The 12,572-nt window shown below is 39.9% G+C and overlaps 1 protein-coding gene across 1 annotated transcript in view; it reads left to right on the top strand.

Moving 5' to 3' along the window:
• LOC106566959 (espin) overlaps positions 1–12,572 on the top strand; it is a 154,114-nt gene that overhangs the window by 48,848 nt on the left and 92,694 nt on the right. The window contains 2 exon segments of the mRNA XM_045692758.1: positions 5,070–5,166; positions 5,168–5,257. Of these exon segments, the coding sequence (XP_045548714.1) occupies positions 5,070–5,166; positions 5,168–5,257 (187 nt within the window).

The following is a 12,572-nucleotide window of genomic DNA, read 5'->3' as shown; positions in this document are numbered from 1 at the left end:
ACAAATAGGACATGGCCTGCTTATGAGTTGCCATGAAAGAAAGTTAGATGAATTCAACTGAAAATGGCGAGAACAGGCGTTCGTAGCTAAATGCTTTTGGTTAGCTTGAGAATAATAATTGCATGATTTATCATTCTATTGAGGAACTCCCAGCGCTGCTTACCTGAGATGCCATCATCACACAGTCCTTCTTCGTAGGGGTCCGCTATGACTTCCTTTGTGTCGGAAAAAAGTTGCTTTCAGAACAATTATTTTTGATTGGAACTAAAAAGTTTTGCTCTCGACAAAAAGACAAATGTACCTCCATAGCATATAACAATTTGCCTGTGTATAACCACACCTTCATACAAACATTCATACAAATGTATGCAGAATTCTTGACGCATAACCGAAGATGCTGCCATATCCTGCCAGCACGCCCACAAGCGAGCCACTCAGGTGCAGAATGATGACACGTGGAAGAGGGAAAGGAACGAGATGGGAACAACAAGAATTTGTTGCAAGTTGGGGAGGGGGGCTAATAGCTGAACAATAGACTATTCAACCTTTACTAAAGAATAGTCTAATAACCGAGCTAGGTGTGAAAACTTCCCCTCCTATCACAGACCAGATTTGCCCTAACAACCAAAGGGTAGCTTACTACTCATTGTAATAAAGTAATGACTTTTCAAATAAGTTACCTTACACGTTATATTGGCTGACAATTTGTTAGCTACGCTGTCCTTACGAACCACATAGCATATCATTACAGCAGTATGTACCGGGATGTTAGCTAACTACCTAACGTTAGTAGTTATACATCAAACTTGCCAGTATATTAACTATAGGTTATCTAACTACCCAACGTTTAATGACTTGATTATTCCCGTCATTCTTAGCTTAGCAAAATGGTATAGTCGTTGTGCATTCTCAATGGACATTCCGGTGCTTTCCAGCAGCACAGTTAGTCACCAACTTTCTGGTTAACATGAAAACTGCTTTACCAGCTCTGCTAGGGCGAGTAAAATGGTCAGAGTAGTCTCATTTGTGTCTGGAAGTAGCTTGCCAGCTAGCCAACGTTAGCTTGGGTGCTTGACTGCCGTTGCAAGGCCAGAATGCTCAAATCAACCCTACTCCTTGGCCCAAACATCCAGTGTGAGCTCCAAGAGCGAAACGGTCAGAATTTACAAACTGACAACGTTCTGAATATATGAGCGTCACGTTGTACAGCGCCATATTTTCTTTTCCATCCTAACGGAAACCCAGAGGGTTTTTTATTTTTCATGGAATTGAAACACCATAATATTAATCAAATTAATTAAGAAAGTACCTGTCAAAAGTTTGGACACACCTACTCATTCCAGGATTTTTCTTTATTTTTACTATTTTCTACATTGTAGAATAATAGTGAAGACATCACAACTATGAAATCACACCGGTCTCCCGCGTGCCCTGCATTCTGTAGTACAGACATGGCCTGCTCTCCCTTATGTAAGTAATTAGGCACTTTCCCATGTTTCCTGCAGTATGTATTGTAGACTGCACAGTAGCCTAATAAACAAAATCACATTTCATTAATAAAATAATTATAAGAAATACTCTTTCAAAATGCAGATGTTGATTTAGTTATGGATCCATAACGAATTACTATGGGAATAAATATCACTAATTTCCATAAATATTGGAACAAAGTTGTCTAATGAAGGCAACTAATTTAGAATCCTCCAATCCTGTAAACTGCTCCCGACTGTCTCGTTGTACAGCGCCATTTTTTCCATTCCATCCTAACGGAAACTGAGGGTTTCGTTTTTCTCTGAATAGAAACACCATAATATTAATCAAATTAATTAAGACAAATTTCTTAAAATCAATCCCATATGCTATGTTATTAGAAAAAAGGTTTTAAATTATCTGGTAATGCCAATTCAGAATAGTATCAAATGCTTCTCAACAATGCCCTCTGATGGTCAAACTAGCTCTAACTTGCATTAGCATAAATGGCTGACTTTGGCAGCAGCTAATGGGGATCCATAATAAATACAAATAGGCAAGACTAGCAACCTTAGGCTTGAAATGCCAGCAACAAATGCTGACACTACACATCCAAGTATAACTGATCAAACTATGAAAGACAGGCATTGTAATTTTGAATTCCATAATTGTGAGTGTGAAAGAGGTGAGAATTATTGTTGTCTATCAACAATGACAAGCCACCAGGATCTGACAACTGCGAATAATAGCGGATGATATTGCCACTCCTATTTGCCATATCTTCAATATAAGCCTACTAGAAAGTGTGTGCCCTTAGGACTGGAGGGAAGCAAAAGTAATTCCGCTACCCAAAAACAGTAAAGCCCTCTTTACTGACTCAAATAGTCGACCAATCAGCCTGTTACCAACCCTTAGTAAACTTTTAGAAAAAATTGTGTTTGACCGGATACAGTGCTATACAACAGACTTTCAACACACTTATAGGGAAGGACATTCAACAAGGATGGCACTTACACAAATTACTGATTGGCTGAGAGAAATTGTGGGAGCTGTTTTGTTAAACTTCAGTGCGGCTTTCGACATTATCGATCATAGTCTGTTGCTAGAAAAACGTATGTGTTATGGCTTTACATCCCATGTATATTGGAGATAAGAGTTACCTGTCTAACAGAACACAGAGGGCGTTCTTTAATGGAAGCCTCTCCAACATAATCTAGGTAGAATCAGGAATTCCCCAGGGCAGTTGTCTATGCCTTTTATTTTTCTCAGTCATTACTAATTTTACCAATTACTTTACAATTTTTTCCCCACAATCTTGTTCTCCAGAGTGCCGCAGCGGTCTAAGAAACTAAATCTCAGTGTTAGAGGTGTCACTGCAGACCCTGGTTTGATTCCAGGCTGTATCACAACCGGCCGTGATTGGGAGTCCCATAGAGCGGCGCACAATTGGCCTAGCGTCATCCGGGTTAAGGTTTGGCCTGGGTAGGCCATCATTGTAAATAAGGATTTGTTCTTCACTGACTTGCCTAGTTAAATAAAGGTTAAATAAAATAAATAATGTGTAAGCGTGTATCTGTGCGTCTCTTCACAGTCCCCTCTGTTCCATAGTGTATTTTTATCTGCTTTTGAAATCTGATTCTGCTTGATGTGAAATAGAGTTCCATGTAGTTTTATAAAATGTAATGTAGTATGAAATGTAATGTAATATCATGTAATATTTTAAATTGTATATAGCTGCCTTAATGTTGCTGGACCCCAGGAAGAGTGGGGGATCCTTAATAAATACAAATACTATCTCTGGGGTGCCAATCATTTTGTAAATTCCATTTGTCTTTCATTTCTAAAAATGTTTTTGGAAACTTAAGTTTACAAAAATAAAATTGGTTCTGATATGTCGAAAATCTAATCAGGTGTGGAGACAGTTTTTTTTTTAATTTCTACTTTTTTATTTACGAAAAGTACACAGGTGTCAATATATTTGGCCGCAACTTTACCTGTTGAGACTAAGGGTGCAGGCCACAGCAAGCGAGAACTGAAATAGTAGCGCCTAAATAATTGTTGAGCATGTCAAAAATGTAAGTGATTTTTGCATTAGCATGACCATGTAAAGCGATCTTACTCACACACAGATCAACCTGTGTGTGAGAAATAATGATGATAAGATTGGCCTTACATGGGGTAGGGGAGAAGGGTGTGTATTGTACACTGTACATCAAGTAATAGTGGAGGCAATTTCAAGTTGACTAATTGCAGACAAACCTTATAGCTTGGAGAAAAAAAATATTGGGTGTGTGCGTTTGTGGGACGGTGTCATCTATTGTTGCACTTTGTATTGCTACCCTCTCACAAGGACAAGCCCTTTGAAATCTACACCTGTACAAAAACGCTTCCTTTATAGGAGTGCCTGAATCTGTATAGGCTAGAACTCAGTAGTCCCCCTTGTCATGAGGCATCTCATAAGAGCACATAGACATCTTGGTGTATTTTCTCTCCAGTAGTATTTGAGGGGGGTTGTGTGTTGCGTGAATGTTAGTATATAAGCACCAGCCCCTTTCCATAAACCTATGTTGTTCTCCCTCTCCAGACCCCGGGATGCAGGAGAGCTCCGTCCCACTTTAGTTACACTCCTGAATAATGCAGTTGTCTGCCCACTTCCTGTTGACAGAACTGCAGATAAGGTCCCTTTCCTGTGGTGAAATATTTAAAGGGTGCTTGTTTTGACCTGGAGCATCACCCCAAATGCACTCCCAAGGATGCCCTGTCAGTCACACCTACTGTTTGGAGTTTTTCATGTTTTTGAGACACAAAACAAAGGGGGAGGCTTACTCGGTCGAGTAAGTTGTTGGCTTGGGTTCTAACTATGTTGTCTCTGTCCGGTGAGGTGAAACGGGGTGGAGTTGTTTGGTTTGAGGGGAGAAACTCCTCCTCCTTTACACCTCCCCCTCTTACCCACTCCACCTGTCCCCCCCCCCCCCCTCCATTTCTGGCCTGTCACCACACTGCCGCCTGGTTAACCCTGGAGTAGTGAGGATCAGAACCAGCGGGGCAGTAAGCCTCTTAAGGGGCTCATTGCCTGCTTGTCAGTCAGTGTCCAAATAAAGAAAGGCTTTATGGGATTTAGAGGGGAAGCACTTGTTCACTCCTTGACCTCCCGCTGTGACTAGGAGATCTGTGGCAAGTGTGGGAATTGTCATTTTATGGTCTACCCTGTTGGCCTTTGGGGAACAGAGAGAACATTGAGGGTGGAGTTTGGCTCCAGGGGGTGGAGTTGGCTCGATGTGCTAATCAGAATACCTCCCCCCAGTCATGGTGACTTGGACTGGAGCCTCATGGAAAGGATACTTAGGGTTCCAACTTGGCCAAACTCAATTTGAGGGTGTTATGAAGTTATTGTTGACCTGTCAGTGATTAGATTAGTTTGGGTATTCAGAACCCCCCCCCCCACAAATAGCATTAATGCCCAAGTGTTGGCAACCGGATACATGTTTATACACTTCTTGTCTTACCCAAAATAGTTGTGTTGTCCAAGAATCACAATGTAATTTTACATGGTAATTCATTAAATAAAGTTGAATACAGGTCTGTTAATCCTCTTTTAGCGTTGTCGATTCCCAAACAAAGAATGGTGCCACACCCCTCTACCTGGCCTGCCAGGAGGGTCACCTGGAGGTCGTCCAATACCTGGTGAAGGACTGCGGGGGCGGAGCCAAGCATCAGAGCCAATGACGGGATGACACCTCTGCATGCTGCCGCCCAAATGGGCCATAACACTGTCATTGTCTGGCTGGTAGGTCATTGTCCTGATTCATACTGTCTGCTTTTGTCATTTCTTCTACTGTATTTGTTGTACTATTGTATTGTGTATTTGGGTCCTAGACAAGCACTAAATAAATCCACTGTGGGTGTACATAGGGCTGCTGCGGTGACCGTATTACCGCCACAACGGCAGTCATGAGTCACGACCACAGTCAAAATCCACGTGACCGTTGAGTCATGGTAATCTCCTTTTATGCACTCTGAACATACGCTGGTAGTCCCAAACTTTCTAAATACCATCAGGTCCTAATGGCCTGGTACTCAGGGCTCTACTGTCCCTCCATCAGGTCCTAATGGCCTGGTACTCAGGATTCTATTGTCCCTCCATCAGGTCCTAATGGCCTGGTACACAGGGCTCTATTGTCCCTCCATCAGGTCCTAATGGCCTGGTATTCGGGCTCTATTGTCCCTTTATCAGGTCCTAATGGCCTGGTACTCAGGGCTCTATTGTTCCTCTAACCACTGACATCAATGCAAATGCAATAGAAAATTACATCAAACACATCAAAACAGTATGTGCTTTTAAAACTCACCTCACTGTGATGATCAATTTGAAGATGTTCAACAACAGGTTGAAACTGAGTGGTTAACATTGTGGATGTTGTTTCAAAGCTTAACACAAAGAAATGGACAGCGCCTTCTAAAGTGGTGATTAATTCAAAACACCCTTATGCATGTTAGAGCTAATGCCTACACACAGGCCTATGTATGAGCTGAAGAAGGTGAATTAAAATAATAATTGTGCAGTTCTACAATACATATCCTATTCATGGCAGAAAAACATTACATTATATTTTAAGATATCTTTGGTACATAATTGGTCTAGCCTATATTCTAAAATGAACACATTTTAGTAATCACATTAGAGTGTGGACTGTGTTATTATGCATACTGGATGGACTGGTTACATTATGCTATGCTCCAAACTTTCTATTCATGAGTCTGGGAGAGATCCTATAGATAGTCCTATACTGGATGGACTGCTTACATTATGCTATGCTCCAAACTTTCTATTCATGAGTCTGGGAGAGGTCCTATAGATAGTCCTATACTGGATGGACTGGTTACATTATGCTCTGCTCCAAACTTTCTATTCATGAGTCTGGGAGAGGTCCTATAGATAGTCCTATACTGGATGGACTGGTTACATTATGCTCTGCTCCAAACTTTCTATTCATGAGTCTACTTCGGTTGTTTCACTCCATGCATCAAGCACTGTTTGAGGAGCATGCAGCCTCTGCCGACGTGACAGGTGATATTCCTCCCAAACTCATGGTCGTGAGGTATGATGTAGATCTCTCCTATAGGCCTAGGCAATGCTGTTGGTTCGTTGATTGTGCAGGGTGGCTTACAGAGTTAGCCTACCATTATAGTGAATGTGATTTTAAAAAACCTAGTAAAAGGGCTTTTTTTATATTTTCATAATTTATAGGCCGACACGTTTACCTTTTAGCTACATCATACCTCACGACCATGAGTTTGGGAGGAATATCACCTGTCACGTCGGCAGAGGCTGCATGCTCCTCAAACAGTGCTTGATGCATGGAGTGAAACAACCGAAGTAGACTATCCAACATGATCGAAAAATGAATTGGTAGGAAAGCGGCCTCCATTCGCTATTGACTGCATACAGATGACATGTCCTTTTGCCCCTGACCCTTTGATAATGGGCCATTCTAAATCGCAACTCATTTTATATATTAGTAAAGACAACATTTAAATTGAGAATAGTCTGATGGGTGAAGGTATGATCACTTGATGAAAGAGCATGTGCAGCCTGAGGAAAGCATTTTCTGCAACTTTCTCAAATCATCAATAGCTTATATTTGCATCATGCAGCCCATAAGTCTTTTGATTTCTAAGGCATTTTAAGGTTTGTATCATTCACAATTAAAGTTTCCAAATAGGATCTATATGTTAGATTTAGAGTTGTTTTAAATTATCACTTTTACGCTCAACATAGCCACTTCATATGCGCACTCACTCCAGAACGGGAAAAAATGTCCTTTTCTATTTTATTCAGTTCAATTATATTATTTTTACTATAAAATAATGGCACAGGACTGGTTGCATATCTTGTCTGCTAATTGAATAAGCCTACAGCCTATGGCCCATAGCCAGATAACATAGAGTTGGCCTGCTCATATTCTGTTCTTCAGAAATACATTTATGTCATGTTTCTTTAGACCTGCCTAAAATAATGGGTTTATTGTAATGGTGTATGAAATAGATTTTTTTATACTTTTTATTTTTTTAATGTAGATGTTACAAAGGCACATCAGCGGCTTGTATGAGTGGAGGCTTGGAGATGCTAAACATGTTTATGTTAATTAAGTGTCAATTACCGTGAGATTAGCAGTTTTTTGCATGACAATAACCAGCTGACAAATTGTCATGACGCCACAGACCTACATGTACTTTAGTATCCATTTAACCATAAAGTGCTTCAGAAAGTATTCAGACCCCTTGACTTTTTACACATTACATAACAGCCTATTGTCTACTTATTAGTCAAATTAAAGAGATACAGTGCCTTCAGAAAGTATTCAGACCCCTTGACTTTTTACACATTTTGTTACGTTACAGCCTTATTCTAAAATGGATTAAATTGTTTTTTTCCCCCTCAGCAACCTACACACAATACCCCATAATGACATCACAATACCCCATAATGACAGCACAATATCCCATAATGACAGAGCAGCTCCCAGATCACTGCACCTGTACATAGCCCATCTATAATATAGCCCAAAATACTACCTCTTCCCCTACTGTATTTATTTATTTTATTTATTTTGCTCCTTTGCACCATATTATTTATATTTTAACTTTGAACTTTCTTCAAATAACAAATCTACCATTCCAGTGTTTTACTTGCTATACTTTATTTACTTTGCCACCATGGCCTTTTTTGCCTTTACCTCCCTTATCTCATATCATTTGCTCACATTGTATATAGTCTTATTTTTTTCTACTGTATCATTGATTGTATGTTGTTTTACTCCATGTGTAACTCTGTGTTTTTGTATGTTGTCGAACTGCTTTGCTTTATCTTGTCCAGGTCGCAATTGTAAATGAGAACTTGTTCTCAACTTGCCTACCTGGTTAAATAAAGGTGAAATAAAAAAATTAAATAAAAAAATGACAAGGCAAAAACACTTTTTTAGAAATTGTTTCTAATTAAAAAATAAATAACATAAAAACTGATCACATTTACATAAGTATTCAGACCCTTTACTCAGTACTTTGTTGAAGCACATTTGGCAGCAATTACAGCCTCGAGTCTTCTTGGGTAGGATGCTACAAGCTTGGCATACTTGTATTTGGTGAGTTCCTTAACCTCTCTGGGGTAGGGGATAGTATTTTCAATTCCGGATGAAAAGCGTGCCCAAAGTAAACTGCCTGCTACTCAGGCCCAGAAGCTAGGGTATGCATATAATTGGTAGTATTGGATAGAAAACACTTTAAAATAATATCTGTGAGTATAACAGAACTGATATGGCAGGCGAAAACCTGAGAAAAAATCCATCCAGGAAGTGGAATTATTTTCATCTGGCTGTACTTCAAAATCAATGCCTATAGAGATTCCAATGGGTTAGGAATCAGATTGCAGTACCTATGGCTTCCACTAGATGTCAACAGTCTTTAGACATGATTTCAGGCTTTTATCTTGAAAAACGACGATTAAAAAGCCATTTTAGTCAGAGGACCACGGAAGTATACAGTGCTGGTTTCGCTCGATCTCACGAGCGCGCCGCTTGTTGTTTTTCCTTTCTATTGAAGACGCTTTTGTCCGGTTGAAATATTATTGATTATTTAGAGAAAAGACATACTGAGGATTGATTATAAACATCGTTTGACATGTTTTGACGAACTCTACCTGTACTTTTCGGATTTTTCGTCTGCCTATTGTGACTGCCTCTGAGCCTGTGGATTACTGAACAAAACGCGCCAACAAAACTGAGGTTTTTGGATATAAAGAGGGACTTTATCGAACAAAACAAACATTTATTGAGTAAATGGGAGTCTCCTGAGTGCAACTATATGAAGATCATCAAAGGTAAGTGATTAATTTTATCGCTATTTCTGACTTGTGTAACTCCTGTGCTTGGCTGGTAACTGTTTGTAATGATTTGTCTGCTGGGCGCTGTTCTCAGATAATCGCATGGTATGCTTTCGCCGTAAAGCCTTTTTGAAATCTGACACAGATTTCTGGATTAACAAGAAGTTCATCTTTAAGCCGATGTAAACACTTGTACACTGCGTGCACAATTATTAGGCAAGTGAGTATTCTGATCTTATCATTGTTTCTATCCACATTTTCGAACTCCAAACCATATAAACTTGAATGCTTATTGGATTTAATCATTTTCAGGTTATATATATTTGTGTAATGAGGGAGGGTGTGGCAAAAGTGAATAACACCTTATATCATAATTATTAGGCAGCCTCATTACCTCAGGTAAAATGGGCCAAAAAATAAATTTAACTGACACTAAAAAAACAAAAATGTAAAATGCCTTTCAGACGGATGCGACACTCTTTAAATAGCTAAACTATTGAGGTGTGCCCACCGGACATTCAAACGTTTTCTTGCAAATAGTCAACTGGGGCGCAAAAAACGCATGGGGAAGAAAAGGCGCAAATTAACTGCAAAAGACTTGAGAAGAATTAAATGTCAAACTACCAGGAACCCATTATCCTCCAGTGCCAACGTATTAGAGAACTGCAACCTACCTGGAGTGTTCAGAAAGTACAAGGTGTCAAGTGCTCAGAGACATGGCCAAGGTCAAGAAGACTGAAACAAGACCACCACTGAATAAGATTAACAAGTTGAAGCGTCAAGATTGGGCAAAGAAATACCTGAAGACAGATTTTTCAAAGGTTTTATGGACAGATGAAATGAAAGTGACTCTTGATGGACCAAATGGATGGGCCCGTGGCTGGATCAGTAATGGACACAGGGCACCACTTTGAGTCAGGTGCCAGCAAGGTGAAGGAGGGGTACTGGTATGGGCTGCTATCATTGAGGATGAGGTAGTTGGACCTTTTCGGGTTGAAGATGGACTGAAACTCAACTCTCAAACCTACTGCCAGTTTCTGGAAGATTCTTTCGTCAAACAGTGGTACAGGAAGAAGTCCTCAGCATTCTAGAAGGCCATGATCTTTATGCAGGACAATGCTCCATCACATGCATCCAAGTACTCCACTGCTTGGCTAGCCAGCAAGGGCCTCAAAGATGCCTGTATAATGACCTGGCCCCCTTCCTCACCTGACTTAAATCCTATTGAGAATTTGTGGGCCCTTCTCAAACGTGAGATTTACAGTGATGGAAGACAATACACTTTTTTGAACAGCATTTGGGAGGCTGTGGTTGCTGCTTCAGTGAAAATTGATCGTGAACAGATCAAGAAACTGACAGACTCCATGGATGGAAGGCTCATGGCAGTTATTGAAAATAAGGGTGGCTATATTGGTCCCTGAATATTTTTGAAAGGCCAAAAATGTTATATAATTGTCATTTTGTGTTACTTATCTGTTACACTTACTCTAAAAATAGAGAATTAACAAGTGAGTTGAGAGAAATTATTTTTGTAATTTAGTTGCCTAATAATTGTGCACACTAATAGTTGCCTAATAATTGTGCACACTTATATATTTCCCTGAGAAAGACAAAACTCACTTTTCCTTTGGTAAACATTCAGGTTTGAGGTTCAATAACATTTTGGATTGACTGAGAGCATTGTGTTTGTTCAACAATAAAATGAATCCCGAGGAATACAATTGACCTAATAATTGTGCACGCAGTGTACATTTTATGAATGTTTATTATGAGTATTTCTGTTTTTGAATTTGGCGCTCTGCAATTTCACTGGATGTTGGCCAGTTGGGACGCTAGCCCCGCGCCCAGGAAAGAATTGCACTCGGCTTTCATTTTGACTCAAAGTGATCTCGACTAACAAAAGGTTGGTGACCATTCAGAAAGTATTCAGACCCCTCAACTTTTTCCACATTTTGTTACATTACAGCCTTATTCTAAAAATGATAAAATATTTCTCATCAATCTACACACAACACCCCATAATGACAAAGCAAAAACAGGTTTGTATACATTTTTGCAAATGTATATAAAGAAACAGAAATACCTTATTTACATAAGTACGCAGACCATTTGCTATGAGACTCGAAATTGAGCTCAGGTGCATCCTGTTTCCATTGATCATCCTTGAGATGTTTCTACAACTAGATTGTAGTCCACCTGTGGTAAATTCAATTGATTGAACATGATTTGGAAAGGCACACACCTGTATATACAGTTGAAGTCGGAAGTTTGCATGCACTTAGGTTGGAGTCATTAAAACTAGTTTTTCAACCACTCCACAGGTTTCTTGTTAACAAACTATAGTTTTGGCAAGTCGGTTATGACAAGTCGGTGCATGACACAAGTAATTTTTCCAACAATTGTTTACAGATTATTTCACTTATAATTCACTGTATCACAATTCCAGTGAGTCACAAGTTTACATACACTAAGTTGACTGTGCTTTTAAACAGCTTGGAAAATTGAAGAAAATTCCAGAACATCCACAGCTTAAGAAGCTTCTGATAGGCTAATTGACATCATTTGAGTCAATTGGAGGTGTACCTGTGGATGTATTTCAAGGCCTACCTTCAAACTCAGTGCCTCTTTGCTTGACATCATGGGAAAATCAAAAGAAATCAGCCAAGACCTCCAAAAAGAAATTGTAGACCTCCACAAGTCTGATTCATCCTTGGGAGCAATTTCCAAACGCCTGAAGGTACCACATTCATCTGTACAAACAATAGTACACAAGTATAAACACTATGGGACAACGCAGCCGTCATACCGCTCAGGATGGAGATGCGTTCTGTCTCCTAGAGATTAACGTTAGCATCGACTAGCCCCTGCGATATGCAACTACACAGGCAGTTAGGAAAGCAAAGGCTAGCTTTTTCAAACAGATTTTTGCATCCTGCAGCACAAACTCCAAAATGTTCTGGGACACTAAAGTCCATGGAGAATAAGAGCACTTCCTCCCAGCTGCCCACTGCACTGAGGCTAGGAAACACTGTCACCACCGATAAATCCACAATAATTGAGAATTTCAATAAGCATTTTTCTACAGCTGGCCATGCTTTCCAAATGGCCACCCCTACCCTGGTCAACAGCCCTGCACACCCCACAGCAACTTGCCCAAGCCTCCCAGACAATCTGGAGCCTCTCTTTATAAAATGATCAGCTGAAATTGTTGCAACCCCTATTA

Source organism: Salmo salar, chromosome ssa13 (assembly GCF_905237065.1).
Source record: "Salmo salar chromosome ssa13, Ssal_v3.1, whole genome shotgun sequence".
NCBI lineage: Eukaryota > Metazoa > Chordata > Actinopteri > Salmoniformes > Salmonidae > Salmo > Salmo salar.
Note: the sequence above shows the minus strand (reverse complement) of the source record. Positions and strands in the feature narration are given on the sequence as shown.